General features: G+C 37.8%; 1 protein-coding gene across 6 annotated transcripts in view; it reads left to right on the top strand.

The window, feature by feature from the left end:
- LOC106059484 (uncharacterized) overlaps positions 1-18,829 on the top strand; it is a 139,936-nt gene that overhangs the window by 106,776 nt on the left and 14,331 nt on the right. For all 6 annotated transcript variants that reach the window (XM_056016773.1, XM_056016771.1, XM_056016772.1 and 3 more), the window contains 7 exons: positions 8,337-8,542; positions 9,315-9,546; positions 11,230-11,360; positions 11,998-12,078; positions 16,551-16,649; positions 17,200-17,311; positions 18,368-18,504. In XM_056016773.1, the coding sequence (XP_055872748.1) occupies positions 8,375-8,542; positions 9,315-9,546; positions 11,230-11,360; positions 11,998-12,078; positions 16,551-16,649; positions 17,200-17,311; positions 18,368-18,504 (960 nt within the window). In that variant the 5' untranslated portion in view covers positions 8,337-8,374. The remainder of the gene's footprint in view (positions 1-8,336; positions 8,543-9,314; positions 9,547-11,229; positions 11,361-11,997; positions 12,079-16,550; positions 16,650-17,199; positions 17,312-18,367; positions 18,505-18,829) is intronic.

Here is an 18,829-nt window from a genome sequence, read left to right as displayed (position 1 = left end):
CGAAGGTCGAGGCAGCCTTCCCTATGCGTTTAATATCTCCTCTTCAGTCACTAGTACAACAAAGGTCATCTAGCTTGTCCATACAAAGTCACTAGTCACTCAAAACATACTATCACACACACACAATTTTTTTTTCTATGGTTTAGGGCTACTATAGACGTATGGGAAAAGGCGGACTTGTCCTTTTTCCGGCAGGCATTGACAAGTTTTTTTTTGACATACTTTTATGAACACTTGTCTTCTATAGTCTGGGTTTTCCAAAAGAGTCCGTTTACCCAAAGCTCCTGGAGATCTTTGAATTTTTTTTCTCTATTGACTAAAAAAAATGTGTTTTCGCTGTTACATGCATCGTGGACAAATTAGAGAAATTGACCTTCCATTTACTGAGAAGCAGTTTTTGACAAAAAAGAACTGGATGTCAATGTCGTGCATTGCGGTCCACGCGCAATAGTTGTTTGCAGGAAGTCCACTTTGTCTGGGAAATTTTGGTATTTTTTCAATATCGTTATAAACCTGGTGGTGACACAGATGGTCGTAGGTTGTGTGTGTTTTTAGCCTACGCAAATCGCCCCAGTCCAGCGCTAGACGAGCGGTCAATCGTGACCAGTGACAGTACACGCCAGTTCGGCAACGACCTGTGTGTACATATTACGCCCGCAAGTCACGGCGAATGTAATCATCCTGAGTGGTCAAGCGACGTTCCATCCGGTTCTGGAAGGCCAGTGGAGACCGGAGGCGCGGTGGCTGAGCGGTAAAGCGCTTGGCTTCCGAACCGAGGACCGGGGTTCGAATCCTGGTGAAGACTGGCATTTTTAATTTCGGGATCTTCGGGCGCCTCTGAGTCCACCCAGCTCTAATGGGTACCTGACATTAGTTTGGGAAAAGTAAAGGCGGTTGGTCGTTGTGCTGGCCTCATGACACCCTTGTTAACCGTAGGCCACAGAAACGGATGACCTTTACATCATCTGCCCATCATCTGAAAGGGGAACTTTACTTTACGCCATGTGACCAGTACGAGGCGAAGTTAGAAACAGGACGGTGTGTGAAGTCAGGCGGAGCAAGGCTAGGTTTTGGGACAGTTAGTGCAATGTTGTTGCCAACTGTACAGTGTTGTAATATATTTGAAATTAAATCGCTACTGTTACTTTGGAGCCCTGAGTTGTGAGATTCTTCACATTAGTTGTGAGTGTGGTGCAGTTTGAAGAGAGCCTGAATAGTAGAGAGATACGTAACAATATGATAGTTTTATAGCCTTTGATTCCCTGGCATGTTTCGTCCACTTTGTCTGGGAAATTTTTGTATTTTTTCAATATAATAGTTTTATAGCTTTTGGTTTCCTGGCATGTTTTGTCAAATAAATTATAAGCCTCGTTTTAGTAAAAGTAAAGTTCCCCTTTCAGACCTTGTGGTCTATGGAACACCAACTAATGTCAGGTACCCATTAGAGCTGGATGGACTCAAGAGTTGCCCTAATATCCTGAAATTAAAAAATCCTAGTCTTCATCGGGATTCGAACCCGGGAGCGCTTTAACGCTCTTCCACCGCGCCTCCTTAGAGTTTAAAGATTTTTTTTTTCATTTTGAAAAGTTTGTCGTGTAGGTGTCTGGTATTAACATTTATAATGCTTATGTTGCTCTGCCAGTGCTATTTTGGACAAATAAATTTTGTATTTGGGGTGTGCCGCAATTGTCAGGGCTATCTGTTTCTGAACAATAGGCCTATGACTTACTCTAAGTGTGTGGATAAATATATATATATATTTATTTTTTTTTGAGTTTTCTCTGCGGTGGAGAATCTCTGACATAAAAAAACAAAACAAAACGTTACGGTTAAGGTGTGGCAAGAAGTTAAAAAAAAAAAAGGCGTTAAAGAGGTGGGGGGGGAGCAGTATTTGTTTTTTTTTTTTTTTTTTTGTCTTTTGTTTTCGTAACAAATGAGAGCCGGTCGCTGTGACCTTTGCGTGAACCTGCTTGGGAAGTATGTTGTTTGTTAAGTGAGAGGACCAGTTGTTGTCTCTTCGTCTACTAGTTGAGTCGACTTAATGGTGTTCAGTGAACGAGCACTTGTCTCTACCCCCCCCCCCGAATCTCCACCAACCTTTTTGTGCTGCTCTCTTTCTATTCGTCCCTTCTCTCTCTCTCTTCTCTCTCTCTTTTCTCTCTCTCTCTCCACTCTCTCTCCCTCCTCTCTCTCTCTCCTCTCTCTCTCTCTATCTCTCTCTCTCTCTTTCCAACATCTAACACATTTTTCCTAATATTGTATCAACGCCCTCTGTCTGTCTGTTTGTCTGTCTGGTAAAATAGTGTGTGCACGTTATTTCTCCCACACCCAATCTCGGATCAAGCTGAAAACTGTCAGCAATTATTTAATGTGCTTAACAAAAAATGAATCAATTTTTAAAAAAATAACCATTTAGTCAATTATTGGTAAATTAATTATTTTGTTTGATAGCGAGAAAGGGAAATAGCGTCTACATTATTGAGAGATATAGTTGTAAGTGCGAAGTTCTTCCCCTTAGCTAAGCTTTGTTTTTGTTTTTTATATATATATTTTTAGTTAATTTTATTTTGCTTGTTCTTAATTCCTTTTCACACTCTTTTGTTTGTATTCCATTTTACTCCTAGGACCCTCCCTCCACCTCTCTCTCTCCAACCTCTACCTCCCCACCTCCTCTACCTCCCCCCCTCTCTCCTCTCTCTCCCCTCTAGTCTCTTTAACACCTAACACGCTTTTGTTATTTCGTTCTCTTCCCAATTCTCTCTCTCTCTCTCTCTGTTCTCTCTCTCTCTCTGTTCTCTCTCTCTCTCTCTCTGTTCTCTCTCTCTCTGTTCTCTCTCTCTCTCTGTTCTCTCTCTCTCTCTCTCTGTTCTCTCTCTCTCTGTTCTCTCTGTCTGTCTGTCTGTCTGTCTCTCTCTCCTTTTCTGTTCAATCCACGACGAATTCACTAAGTAAACCAAAACACCAGTACACACTCTCTTCTGACGTGCACTGGACGACCTTCACCTTGGAATAATTGCCCATCTCATTACGGTCATCAAATGAGTAGCACTCGAGACACTAAGATAATTTAATTTAATTGTACACACATACAAACACGTTTCAAAGCTAGAAGACGGGGGGGGGGGGGGGTGGGGGGGGGGGAAGAGGAAGGCTACAGTTTTAAATTGGATTAATTTGTCATCTATCATATTTTGTGATCAATTTGTTTCCCCTTATCGCCTCAATGTATAGTTCGTGTATTTCTGTTTGTCTCTGCGTTTGTTGCATTCAGGTGTTTGGCTTTTGACGAGATGAAACAAAGAAAACAATCCCCCCCCCCCCAACCCTTAAAGTGCTGAGCTGTTTTACAATGAGTGCATACCAAATGGAATTACAATTCTGATGTTTAGAGGCTAAAACTATCACACGCGTTTTAAGGGTTAATAACGTGAGAATTATGGATAGAAGACGTGTTCTGGGTTTTCTATATTTACAGTTTAGTGGGCGGACACGAGCTGTGTTTACTTCATTTGAAATATTCACGGAAGACCTCAAGAAATGTTGGGTTTTTCGTATTTAAAAAAATCATCGTTGTTAAGAAAGTTTTTTTAAAATTATATCCAGATTATTCTAGAAGTACATAAAATAATGTTTGATATATATCGTGTTCATTATATTTTGAAGAAAAAGAAAGTGGATAAAAATATTTATCATAATCGCACTGGGGATATTTAACTCTTTACCTCCGCAATTATTTTCCACGTTCTGACAGAATCGTTCATCTTTCACATTTGTACAGTCTACCCTGTTAACTTTAAAACTTCAATACTTTTAGTATAGAATTATTGGAGAATGCGTGCTCTTTTTAAATAACACAGATACACGTTTATAAAACCAACAAGGTTACAAAAGACAGTTTGCGCGGAGACACAAACTCAAAATCGGCCCCCGAAGTGGTCCACCCAAGCAGGCTTCAATATTTTCAGAAAGAACATCCGAATGAAATTATATCTAAGACAAATGAGAGATAAGAATGGAGAAAGAATGTTAACAGATCTTGTGTAGTGCCCCAACGATCCACCACATCAATGGATAGGTGAAAGTGAATGTAAAGTTAGATGTGAACCTGGCCTAACTAGTTCCCCTTTCAGACCTTGTGGTCTATAGGGCAGATGATGTAAAGTTCATCTGTTTTTGTGGCCTACGGTTAACGAGGGTGTCATGTAGCCAGCACAACGACCAACCGCCTTTACTTTTCCCCAACTAATGTCAGGTACCCATTAGAGCTGAGTGGACTCAGAGGCGCCCAAAGATTCCAAAAGTTAAAAATCCCAGTCTTCACCAGGATTCGAACCCGGGAGCCCAGGTTCGGAAGCCAAGCGCTTTACCGCTCAGCCACCGCGCCTCCCCTGGCCTAACTGATGTCTTATAATTGATCTAATTTTTTGAAAATTATTCAAATCCTCAAAAAAAAAAAAAAAAAAAATGTGCGCAATAAAAAAAAAGGTTTAGGAAAATGAAGTTTATAAGATTACTATTCGTTTTAAATTAGGTCTAATTTATAATGCATACTAATTAGCTTTTTCTCTTTAAAAAAATACTTGCATAACTAATTTTAAAAATTAGATTTTTCGCTTTCAGGAAAAAAAAAGTAGCCGTTGCATCAGAACTTTGAATGGTCTAAAATATTGTGATGTCCGATTTTCAATATCTTTTCTAGTTTACGAGATCTAAACGGGACAGACGGACAGACATTTCACACAAAACTAAAAGCGTCTTTTCCCCTTTCGGGGGCCGCTAAAAATTAATGTAATGTAATGGGGTCAAATCAACGATGGTATCGTTCATTAGGAGAGAAAGAGTTAATACATTTATTTTACTGACACACGTATCGCGAGTGATTTAGATAAGTGGGCGTCACCTTTTGCTTTCACACCGAGTGATTGAACGGTGCGGCGCAGTGCGAGAGATGTCAATTAAAAATCGTTGAAGAATGGCAAGGATGTATGCCCGAAAGTTGCTTGGTAAAGATTTCGTATTATTAGAAGATCATAACTTCAGTACTACGCTAATGCTATGCTTATTTTGTGTGTGTATTTGTTTGTCTGTGTTGAATGTGTGTGAGGGAGATCTACATGGATAGTTATAACTTTTCAGTTCCCAATGTTACAAACCATTATCCCACTCACGATCTCATTTTTTGTTCACGTGACTATGAAAGTCTACGAGGATTAAGGGTGGAGTAGTTCACGTGACTACGAATGTCTACAAAGAGGTGTTGTAGTTCTCGTGATACGAATGTCTACGAAGATTAAGGGGGTGCAGTAGTTCTCGTGATACGACTGTCTACGAAGATTAAGGGGGTGCAGTAGTTATCGTTATACGAATGTCTACGAAGATTAAGGTGGTGCAGTAGTTCTCGTGATACGAATGTCTACGAAGATTAAGGTGGTGCAGTAGTTATCGTGATACGACTGTCTACGAAGATTAAAGGTGGTGCAGTAGTTCTCGTGATACGAATGTCTACGAAGATTAAGATGGTGCAGTAGTTCTCGTTATACGAATGTCTACGAAGATTAAGGTGGTGCAGTAGTTCTCGTTATACGACTGTCTACGAAGATTAAGGGGGTGCAGTAGTTATCGTTATACGACTGTCTACGAAGATTAAGGGGGTGCAGTAGTTCTCATGATACGAATGTCTACGAAGATTAAGGTGGTGCAGTAGTTCTCGTTATACGAATGTCTACGAAGATTAAGGTGGTGCAGTAGAAGTCGTGATACGAATATCTACGATGTTTAACGGATGTCTTCGGAGATTAAGGTGGTGTTGTAGTTCTCGTGATACGAATGTCTACGAAGATTCAGCTGTGTGTTTTAGCCCATCAAACGTAAAGTCTTTGTCTTCCCCGCTTCAATTGAGTTTTTCTTTCCTGCCCTCTACCGTCTCAAATGTTGGTCTGTTTCCCACGGCCTTTGTTGTTGTTTTTCCCGCTGTCTCTCTAAAGGGCCATTTACTGCCAGGTGTAGCCTTATATCTATCTCTACAAGTGTTAACACTTTAATATTTGCATCCTTACATCTATGACATAAATATTTTGATTTTGATTCATGTAGTCTTAAACCTAGTAAAAACACTTCAATTTATCATTATAGCTAGAAACGCTTAACTTCACCAGACTCGACACACTATACATTTAAACGAGATCTAGTAAACAAAAAAATACCCTTAGAAATATCATCTGCAGCGGTTCTCAACCTTTTTAGCTCGGCGACCCCCTAGTACGATTCCCTACTAAGCGGCGACCCCCAACCGTAAAATGTATTTCGTTCATAGGCGTAGGTAGAGCCTAAATATGATTTTGCTAATGTTATAAGATCACAATCAAATTTTAAATGTATATAAATCTGACATCCATGATGTATTTACATAGCCAAAGCATTATCTAATTTTACTTAGTGTAAAATAAATTTGTGCTTAAATTACAAAAAAAAAAGTTTAAACATGTGCTTGTTACAACACTTAAGAAATCGCATGACATAAAAAAACACACAAAAAAAAACTTCCAATGAAAAATAGACGAGAAACCGAAATTTCCGATGGTCTTAGGCGACCCCTGGCAAATGGTCATTCGACCCCAAAAGGGGTCGCGACCCACAGGTTGAGAACCCCTGATGTATAGTTTATTGAACTTATGAACCAATGACAGTTTTTTTTTTTAAATTAGCTTACATAAAGAAAAAAATACTACATTGACTCATAAATAAAAATAATGTTTATTACTAAGAAAGAAAAAATATTTTCATTAAAAAAAAAAGGGGAAAAAAATAGAGATGTGTAACCGAGACGATAAGTACGCTTGAGCTTTGCTACTCGTCAAGGGGGCTCGAGGTTCAACACCCGACTAGAGTGACCCGACTGAGCGCCCAAAGGCAGCTCTGAAAACCTCCTAGATTCTCCCTCCTCCCCCCCCCCCACTGGTCCACAAATTGGACAATAGCGCGCCGAACATACTACAAGCATGAAAGTTGCGCTATATTAAATTTATTTAAAAAAAAAAATGTATTCGTTCACGTAACCTCCGAACACACACATAACCGTTTCAGAAACCCCATAAGTATACGAACATGCTGAGACTACTTCCTGAGAGCAATTGAAAGAAAGCGGGCAGTGAGTTTTAAGGTCGCCCTGTCCCCGTACAAGGACAGACTCATTGCCGCTCTATATTTGTTTAAGAGACCTCCGAAACACGTAACCGTATCAGAAACCCCGTAAGTAAACGAACGATTACTTCCTTAGAGCACGTGAAAGGAAGCGGGCATTGAATTTTAAGGTCGCCCCTTTCCCCGTACATTGCCGCATATGGACCAGTTACATCTCTCTTCCATATCCTTGACCCGATCGTCCTTCATGCAGAACGCGTTCGGACCGCGCTACGTGCTAAAATATCGACCGTGTCGTGGCCGACCAGACTACGATAGACGGGCGCCCACTGTGTACACCGAGCTGTAGAAGATGTTCCACGACCGTGAGGAACGCTTCCAACCTTCAGAGCCCCCTGTGTAGATAGTGGACACGCCTGCCGGATACGACGCGATGGTTTCTCTTATGCAATAGCCGTTTAGGGTCACACTGCCGTGTCACCACCAGGTCATGAAGGTTAGGGTCACACTGCCGTGTCACCACCAGGTCAAGAAGGTTAGGGTCACACTGCCGTGTCACCACCAGGTCAAGAAGGCATTTCCGCATCGTCGGCATGCCGAAAGCTGTATTCGGGGAGGGGGAGGGAGAATCAGACGGGGAAAGAACAGTTCCCTCCACTGGCAGATTCATCTCTCTGACCAGCCCACGCACCACTTGCAAGAAGCAGTGCCGGTTTTTGAGACATCTTCTACCCTCCTAGTTGTTGACCAGACTTCTTAGAGGGGGGGAGGGCGCAACCTTCCTCCAGCCGTCTATATCTCTCGTGAAATAATGTGACAGCTCGCCATAATTTCGCAGTCTGACGGCTCTAAGACTAAGACTGCTTTATTGATCCTTACGGAAATTTGTTGTGATTACAAGGACTCTTTTCTCATATAAAGACAACACAACAGAAAAATACACATAAATACAACAGACAACATAAATAGTTCAATCAGCGACTACACACAGGTATCTTGATGCATTTCAGCATCCAAGGACGCTTAAAAAGGGCCTTATATTTTCAAAAAAACTATGACTCTGTTCAGACATAAACAAAAGACACACCGGAAGGGCCTATAGTCGCCTATACGTAAAATTTTCAGGACTAAAACAAGAGAACAATAAACTATTCACTCCGTGACTGCTTTTTAAATATCGTCTGCTGTTGTTTCAGATGGGCCTGTGAGTGTTCAGGAACCAGATGAGAACAAAATGAATAATGCCTCAGATTCGAACAGATCCCCTAGAGTGACGTCAGCAGCCACCAATGACGTAGGAGCTGGAGGCGAGGGCTCCTCTTCCCACAACCATGTCAAGGCGGAGAAAAATGACGCCACTGGCACGCCGACTAACAACAACAACAACAACAATAATGTCAAGGTAACTGTGTTTGTGGTAATGTGTGTGATCATGATCCTCGCAGATAATAAAGATTATCATTATTATCATCTCATTTTTCTTACAAAATACGAAAAACATGCATATATGTAACCCTTCCGGACCAAGTAAAACAAAGGACGTTTGGGCCACGAGGCCTTCATTATTTTTTGTTTGTTTTGTAGCTGATGAAGGCCTCGTGGCCCAAACGTCCTTTGTTTTACTTGGTCCGGCAGGGTTACATATATGCATGTTTTTCGTATTTTCTAAACAGTCGTTTACCCCTGCAGCAGTAAATCTTTGTTTTTCTTACAAAGCTTATACAATCAATTTTAAAAATTAGTTTATCCATTAGTGGACATTTGGGGGGAAGGGGTGGGGTGGCGGTCGGCTGCTGAGTGGTTTAGTGCATGGCTTCCGAACCAGGGGTTCAGGGTTCAAATCTCAATGAAGACTGGAATTTTGAATTTCATAATTTTTTAGGGCACCCCTGAGTCCACCCAAAGGGAATGCAAAGGCGGTTGATTGTTGTGCTGGCCATATGACACCCTTCTCGTTAACTGTTGACCATAGAAACAGAGGACCTTAACATCATCTGACCCATAGATCACAAACTCTGAAATGGCAACTTTACTTACTTTTTATTATTTTAATAGAAAAAGAGGAAATAAACTTTACAGTATTGAGAGATGCAGGCATTGTGTGATGCTTTCCCTAAGCTTTGTTTTTTTTTTTTTAAAGTATTTTTTCTATTTTGCTTGTTTTTTTCCCTCAGACACTCAGCAACAATGCAGGTATTAAGAATGACATCGAGTCCCGTAGTAAAAACTTGACCATGGACCAGATCAAGGAAAAGCTAACTCTGATTGTTACAGAACTGAAAAACATGGAAGAGTATCACCATGGCGACGGCATGAAGTACCAAAAGGTGATCGGGGACATGTACTGGGACTATCCAGCCGAGAGAGAAGACATTGGGAACTTTCTTGCTGACCTTGGCTACGCAGGTTTGTTTTATTGAACTCTTTTTTAAAAACTAAAAATGTTGATTTTATACTGATGTAGACTGTAGATCTTAGATCTAAAAAAAATTAAAAAATCTCACAGCCTCAAATTAAAAACTAAAAATGTTGATTTCATACTGCTGTAGACTGTAGATCTTAGACCTAAAAAAAAAAAAAATAAATCTCACAGCCTCAAATTTTACGTAGACACAAGAGATCTAGAATTAGTATAATCTATTCTAGATTTAGATCTAATTGTGTAATTTTGATTATCGTGTGCACTTTTTACAATAGAATTTATGCTGGACTAGAGAATTTTTCTTTTTCTTCTGTGTAATTGTCTGAAGAATTGAGTTGAAGACTGTTAGAACTCTAGGCAGTCTAGGCCCATGGAAGCTCTCCTCTATCTATCAGAATGCTTGAACAGCTGTTCTATCTGGCAGGGATCCAAGCAGATAGATGGGAGATGCTCTGAACCGGGGGGGGTCATGGGTTTGAATCCTGGCAAAGGCTTGAATTTTTTATTTTCAGGATCTTTAGGGCGCCTCTGAGTCCACCCAGCTTTAATGGGGACTGAAAATTGTTGGTGAAAAGTAAAGGCTGTTAAGACACTCATTAACAGAAACATGTGACCTTAACAATAACATCATCTGCACTATAGACAGAATGGTCTGAAATGGGAACTTTACTTTACTATTATAGATGGCTCATATCCCAAGAAACTTGTCGAGGATTTCTTTTCTGTACCACATCAGCCATGCAGGTGTCCTCCATTAAACAGCCCTTGAGGCACATGTTGATAGTGAAACGGTTGTTGGGGCTCTCTTCCATCCCTGCCAGTGCAGTGGACTCTATCGTTAAGCATCTCATTGGAGGTTATGTTTTGCTTCTCTATTGGCCTAATTGTCTCCTCTGACTACCGTTTCCACCTTGGCGCCACGTCGAGGTTGAGATGTGTTGCTTGGGATGCTGGAGTGTAAGGAGTATAAGCTTCTTTAAATGATGAATTAGGAGGTGCGGTGGCTGAGCGGTAAAGCGCTTGGCTTCTGAACCGGGAGTCCCAGGTTTGAATCCTGGTGAAGACTGGGAATTTTATTTCGGGATTCTTAGGCGCCTCTGAGTCCACCCAGCTCTAATGGGTACCTGACATTAATAGGGAAAAAGTAAAGGCGGTTGATCGTTGTGCTGGCCACATAACACCCTTGTTAACTGTAGACCACAGAATCAGATAACCTTTACATCATCTGCCCTATAGACCACAAGGTCTGAAAGGGGAACTTTACTTTTTAAATGATGAATTGATTCAAACATAATCAATGTAGATGATCAGATCATCAAGATTGTATTGTTTCGGTTTGATCACACCATGAAGAAACTTGCCTGATTCAATCTCATGACTATAATAGTGTGGGGCATAATTTTAAGTCTTGTTCTAGTTTACTGAACTTATGAACATATGACTTTTTTTTTTTTAAATTAGCTTACATGAAGGAAAAAATAACATTGACTCATGAATAATAATAATCTTTATCATCTTTGGGGGAATTGGTCTTACATTTTTTTTTTATTACAAATTACAAAAACATAAAGAAAACAAATGAAATATATGTTCATAGTCTCACACAAATACTCCATGTGAAGGTTACATTCAATTCAATTCAATGATTGTTTGTTTATATTTCCCAGAGATCACTATCACGATGTTACGTCAAATGAACAGTTTGGGAATATTTAAGAATGATGACATCTGGTTTCCAACCTATTATACATACAATACCTGCTGGAACTACAGTGACGCCAGTGAGAAACTGGCCAGGGTAAATAAACTTTGTTCATCAGGGTATAAGCCAAGGGGAATGGTTCTTTAGTTCACTAGCTAGTGCCATTGGTTCTTGACTAACCAGTGTATAGTTCTTTATTTGAGACTATAGCTAGTGTCAGTAGTCAACTAACCAGGGTAATTAGTTCTTTATTTCAGACTAGCCTGGGTAAATAGTCTACTAACCAGGGTAATTAGTTTTTTATTTCAGACTAGCCTGTGTAAATAGTCAACTAACCAGGGTAATTAGTTCTTTATTTCAGACTAGCCAGGGTAAATAGTCAACTAACTAGGGTACTTAGTTGTTTAGTTAATGTGTCAGAATTATAAGAATTAGTTCTTCAGTTAATTAGCCAGATAAATAGACCATAACCTATATATTCAAGTGGCATCTGAATCTGTGTAGTCACATGAAATAGCCTACTGCAACCATTTTTTATCTTTGGACTCAGAGACTATGTCTTATTACTATTGGCCACAACCTTGAATTGAAGACACCACAACCTTGAATTGAAGACACCACAACCTTGAATTGAAGACACCACAACCTTGAATGGAAGACACTATAATATTAATATGACCATGGCACACTTTTTATCTCAGTAGTTTTATTTTTCATTTTAATATACTTCCAGTATCTAGCAGAAACAGGAGCTGTGAAACTAATGACCATGAACTTGGGGCACAAACCTTATTTGGACAATATGCATAGCAAGGTGAGTCATTGTGATTGAAAGCAATATAAAATATGGTGTCACAGGTGTAGATTGTGGGTATTTGTTTTTTTCTTCATTCTCTGGGTTTGATCTGATACTACATGTTTACAGAGCACAAGGAATGAACTACACAAACTTCAGCTTTAACTGTTAAATGTATTGATCTTTGATGGCTATTAGACTTGAAACAAGTATTTTAAACAGTAAATATTGTTTTTAGAAGCTGTAAAACACTTAGTGGTACTTAAAATTGAATTTATTTATCCTTCTATCAGGGATATCCACATTAATTAGAGATTTCCTGCCCATTATTCCAGGCATTTCAAGAGGCATGAGGTTTATACTTTGGTTTTCCAACCAACAAGAAATAGCAACATATATTTTTTCCATCACCTAGGAATTAGCCTAATTTAGCTCTAACCAGTCAGAAATATTTGAACTGGACAAGAAACAATTGTTAACACACCACAATTCATCAGTTGAAAGAAGATTTTTCTAGATTTACAAACATTCTGCACATAAAGACAAGTCATGCTGTATTCTTGCAAGAGTTGTATTTTTTATGTTGTTAGTCCTAATCTACATTTCTGTTAACTCAAGCTTTATTGAATGCAGCATGAGTGAATAACTTAACGACAATTAATGATGGTTTAGCAAAATGGATTATGTTTTTAAATATTATATCTCCTTTTTTTTAGCGGCCCCCGTAAGGGGAAAAAGCCGCTATTAGGTTTGTGCAAAATGTCCGTCTGTCCGTCTGTCCGTCTGTCCGTCTGTCACACTCAGATCTTGAAAACTAGAAGAGATATGAAAAATATTATTTCATCATTAAATCCGGCTTGAAAAGTTTAGGTGCAACGGCTACTTTTGGTTTTCTAAAAGCAAACCGTTTAATTTATAAAATTAATTATGCAAGCGTTTTTTTCATAAAAATACACCAATTCTAAAACAATTACGTAAATGTAAGGGAGGCAATGTTACAATATGCTAACAAAGATGGACAATTTTTGTGTATTTTCAGTATTACTAAGTCAAATATATTTTTAAAATGTACAGGAAATGTTTACAACAAATACAAATAATAGTTAAAGACGTTTTTTCTGGTCAACTAGCTGCTAAAATTAAAAGAAAACATTTCTGTTTGTTTATAAAGGCTAATAATGCACTTTGTATGTAAATATCACGCACATTTTTTTAAATGGACTTTTTATGCAGCGATTTTCGTGCAGTAGCGTAACGTCGCAACATGATCAGGTGCTAAACCAATTCCTTAAACTTTTTTTAAAAATCAGATTTTATTTATTTTTTGTTTAGTGCCCCCATCCGAATAAAAGAAGCTTATTTTTGTGCGTTTTGTCTGTTGGTCGGTCTGTCCGTCACGATTAGATTTAAAAAACTAGAACTCTAAAAGCTATTGAAAATCTGATTTACCCTTTAATGTTCCTCCCATAACATCTCAATAGTTTTAAGTATCTAAAATTGATTGTTCCGGATTTTTTTGTGCAAAACTAATCAACGCCAACAAATGTTTGTTTCCTCTTCTAACTTATATTACATTCAATTTCCATGCTTAAACGTTGCAAAAACACATTATCAATAATATGTTGTTCCGTTTTTTATGTAAATAGCATATTAATGCTAAATCAAAATCTCTATACTGACTTATATTTCATTAAGTGTAAAAATGTTCCGGATATTGTTTTATAAAACATGAATTATGCCTAATGATTGTTTGAAATCGCATAAGGCTTTTAAAAAAAGCAATTTACTAGAATTGATTACTGAAAATTACTTTTTAGACATTTAATTTTCTTGTAAAACATAACATAGAAGTTTTGTAATCGATAAAGAAAGTTCCGGATTTTGTTTCTTACAAATCGTCGCCAGAAATTTCCGAATTTATTTAAAAATCTACTAACGCCAAATAATTGTTTGAACTCCCTCTTCTAATTAATAAACAAATAATCTTCTCATTTACGAAATAATGTTTTTACGGATTTTTATGAAAAATATTTTAATTCACTACTCTGTTACAGTACATTTAACTTTCTACCTAAAACATTAAAAAATCTAATTATCGTTAATATTATGTTCCGATTTTTAAGGAAAACAGAATCCAAACACCAAAGTAAGGTATGAAAATCTCTCCACGTGGCTGTAGTACATCTAATTTTTATACGAGACCATCCAAAAAATTTAATTAACGGTATTACATTTATCTGAAATTCTCTTTTTCTTTTACTATTTATACAAACATCCGGAACAATCTATTATATAACTTTTTCAATTGTGTTCATACCTAAAAATTATTGCGATGTTTTGAAACGTAAAATAAAGGTTAATCAATTTTTAATAACTTTTAGTTGTTTTTTTTTATATCAAGATAACGGACAGACCGACTGACAGACAAAACGCAAAAACAATGTGGCTTTGATCCTTTTTAAATAATATCTATTAGAACTCAGTGCACCAATGTCTATGAACCCTCGTTAAATATCTCGTGTAAATAAAGACATTTTTTTTTATGGTACCGGTACTAGCCTATTGTGAGGTAATGGAATTTTTTTTCTTTGACGTCATATGAATGGACTCTTTAAATGTAATGTTAAAAGAACGCACTCGGTGCACCAATGTCTATTAACCCTCGAAAAAATTGCTTGTATTAATGAAAACATATTTTAGTCTAACTAAGCCGTGTGACGTAGTGTTTTTTTTTTCCTTTGACGTCACATGGAATGAATTCTTTAAATGAAATGCTAAAAGAACGCACTCGGTGCACCAATGTCTATGAACACTCGAGAAATGGCTCGTGTTGATAAAGGTGATTTTTAGTCTAGCTAGGCCTTGTGACGTAGTGTTTTTTTTTCCTTTGACGTCATATGGAATGAATTCTTTAAATGAAATGCTAAAAGAACGCACTCGGTGCACCAATGTCTATGAACACTCGATAAATGGCTCTTATAGATGAAGGCGATTTTTAGTCTACCTAGGCCGTGTGACGTAGTGTTTTTTTTCCCTCTGACGTTATATGGAATTAATTCTTCAAATGAAATGAAAAAAGAACTCGGTATAGTAATGTTTATTAAGCCTCGTTATGTGACTCGCGTTTAAAAAAGGAATGATATCTTGATTTAGATCTAATCTAGATTTTTTAAACTAGATCTAGATTTTTATTACAGTATATCTAGATCTGGATTTATATTCTAATTAAAATTATTTTAGAGTCTAGATCTAGAATTTCTAGATCTAGTTTAGACTAAAATAGACTAGATTAAGATGTAGAATTTCAATTTCTAAACTTAAAGTGTAAAAAAAAAGTGTAGATTTTCATTTCCAAAGGTTTTGATCAATATTGTAATGTTTTAATATACTAAAACTAATCTACTATTTTTTTATTAAATTTAAATTTAAATTTACGGCAAATGAATCTTTGAAACATTATTACTTTTGACCATCGGATGGCTGCCTGGTCGTGCGGTTTGCGCACTGTCTGTCGTTCAGATTTATGGATGGCCCAGGGTTCAAACCCTGCCCGCTCCCATCCCCCGTCGTCCTGCGGGAGGTTTGGACTAGGGAGTAATTATCTTCAACTCTGAAGGAACATCCGAAACGTGTAAAACATTTTACATCAAAATTAAATCACCTCTTGAATATTATTTGCGAATATGCATATCCGACAGGGATCCGACTTCGACGGGGGCCGCCTCTGAGTTTGTGTAACACAAACTCTCTTTGTAATCTTGTTTTAAATAAATATTTGTTTTTGTTATTTATTTCTAGTTATGCTATTAAAATATTCAAAGCTAATTGTTCCTTCAAGAACTTTTTGAAGTTTACTTAATCTGAGATCAATAGTTAACATAATTGTTATGTGGCCTGCAAATCACCATCCTCGTCAAGCTTCTCAAAAGACCTCAAATTTGTTAGCACCAGCTGGGAAATAGCTGTGCAAGTTCCCTGACATTGATCTCTGTGGAAATAGCTTGCCTTGTGTAAGTTACCTGACATTCATCTCTGTGGAGATAGCTTGCCTTGTGTAAGTTACCTGACATTGATCTCTGTGGAGATAGCTTGCCTTATGTTAGTTACCTGACATTCATCTCTGTGGAGATAGCTTGCCTTGTGTAAGTTACCTGACATTGATCTCTGTGGAGATAGCTTGCCTTATGTTAGTTACCTGACATTGATCTCTGTGGAGATAGCTTGCCTTGTGTAAGTTACCTGACATTGATCTCTGTGGAGATAGCTTGCCTTGTGTAAGTTACCTGACATTGATCTCTGTGGAGATAGCTTGCCTTGTGTAAGTTACCTGACATGATCTCTGTGGAGATAGCTTGCCTTGTGTAAGTTCCCTGACATTGATCTCTGTGGATCTAAGTTTAAGTCCTGCACTTGGACCAAATCCTCAAGAGAAATTTCCAGTTCAAGAACTTGTAGCTGACAATTTCTGTTTGACTTGATCTTCTCCTCAGAATGTTTACTACGTTTTAAAAGCCTCACTGAGTACATTACACAACATAGCTCGGTGCACAGGGGTCAAACATCACTTCAAGGACATCAAAACAGCTGAGGTACATTTGAATTCCTAGCAGTATAGTTATACTAACAGCATTGCTAACTCAATAAAATTAAATATGATCTATTGTGTTTGGCTAAAAATTTTTCCTAAATTTAAATGACTTAGTTTTGTCTAGTTTCTAAATTTATCTACTTGGTATTAACTTTTGAATTAGCTGTCTTTATTTCAAATATAAAAAGAAGTATGATTTTATGCAAATCTCTTTTAAAACATTGTTGCAGTTGTACTTATACTTTAAGGATATTCAGAAGAATATCTTTAATAGCAGGAAGCGAAGTCGAGAGGCTAAGCACGCTTGAACTTGGCTTGGCTACCTATGAAGGGGGCTCAGGGTTAGACACCTGACTCCTGTAGAGTTGTGTTTACTGAGGGCCTAAAGGCAGCTTGAAAAACCTTCTCTCAGATACCCCCTCCCCCACCGGTCCACAAATGAGAATGGGCCATAGTGCTCTGAGCATGCTAAAAGCATGAAAGTAGCACTATATAAGAGCTATAATTATTAAAGATTTTGTGAATGTAGCACATTGTATCTCTGTCCCCAGGTTGTCATGCCACTGATCAGTGCAAATGATGAGTTTCTGAAATCTATTGCGATGTTGACATTGGCTTATATTGTAGAGGAAGATGAGAATGCTAAACTGATTGATGAAACTGGTAAATATTTTAGTTTTTTTGCCTTCCTTGAACTACTAGTAGTGGATGGCTGCCTGGTCGTGAGGTTTGCGCGCTGGACTGTCGTTCATATTTATCGATGGTCGAGGGTTCAAATCCTGCCCGCTCCCATCCCCCGTCGTCCTGCGGGAGGTTTGGACTAGGAAGTAAACTATCTTCAACTCTGAAGGAACATCCGAAATATGTAAAACAAACAAACATAGTACAGATTTCATATTATTGTAGCCTTCTATCAATGATGAGATACAGCTATAAAAAAAAATATGGTAGAGTCAAAGACTACTTTGTCCTTAGTCTGGGGCACCACACAAGATCTGTTGACTGTCTCTCTCCATTCACCTTGGATAGAACTTCATTCAATGACAGTCCTGTCCATTCTTTTATGTTGTCTTCCTATTGCTTTCTTCACCTGCCTCTTCTTCTTTTTCCTGTTACTGTTACCAGAAGGAAGGTCTTTGCGAGCCCTGGCACCTTGTGATGTGGCCTTAGAGTTTAAGTTTGCTTATTTTGACAGTGTTTAGCAGGTCATGGTGGGACCAAATAGCTGTATTAATTCAGTTTCTAATCTCTACATTTGTGAAGGGTAGCTACTGGTCCCGAAATGTATTGGGTATTTACTGTTCTTTTGGTTATGTCAGCTGCTTAGAGAGGGGGGAACTGCTATGTGGACAACATCATTCCAACCAGAACTAAAACCCAGGTTTTTATCCTGTAATGCTTCAAGAGATGAACCATACTTGTTCTGTGACTGAAAAGGACCAATTAAAATGTAGGGTAGGCATTGAAGTTTATTCAGTTCTCTATATTGATTCAGTTCATTTGATTAAATTACAGACTTTACCAGATGTCTGTCTTTTGATCCAACAAATTTATAAATATACATTGTATTACACTTATGAACTAAAAAACTGGCCTGTGAAAAATTATCTAATTATTATATCGTTAAATACTGTTATATCATCTTTCAGTTACCTTCCTTGTAGTTTCAAAATACTATTAAAATACCATCTTTCAGTTGAGTTACCTCCCATGTTTCAGATACTATCAAGAACATTGTCAACTGGATTCACAAAGCTTTAGAAAACAAACAGAAGAGAAGATATAGAGGGTTCACACCATGGGAGCTAACTCAAGGCTTGTCCAAGTTAGCTGTGAATGATTCCAACAAGGCTAAAGTAAGAGTAGAAGGAAGACAAACTCTTGTTAATTCCAAGCTTATTATCTGACTTAAGCTAGTTTCTTCTTAATCTTATCTTATAAATTACTGATGTTCCTTTAAATAAGTTGATTACATCCTATGCATATATATATATATATGTATTATCTATTTCTCTTCATATTTATTTTCCATGTTCCTGTTGAATTATCCATTATACCCATCTGTATTAGTTTTTTTATCAGAAAATGTTATATTTGGGATAGAGTTAAAAGATACAAAAAATTGATGTTTATAAAACCAAAATGGAATTTTATTTAGCATAATGCGATTTAAAAATGAAG

The sequence above is a fragment of the Biomphalaria glabrata genome, chromosome 18, assembly GCF_947242115.1.
Source record: "Biomphalaria glabrata chromosome 18, xgBioGlab47.1, whole genome shotgun sequence".
Lineage (NCBI taxonomy): Eukaryota > Metazoa > Mollusca > Gastropoda > Planorbidae > Biomphalaria > Biomphalaria glabrata.
Note: the sequence above shows the minus strand (reverse complement) of the source record. Positions and strands in the feature narration are given on the sequence as shown.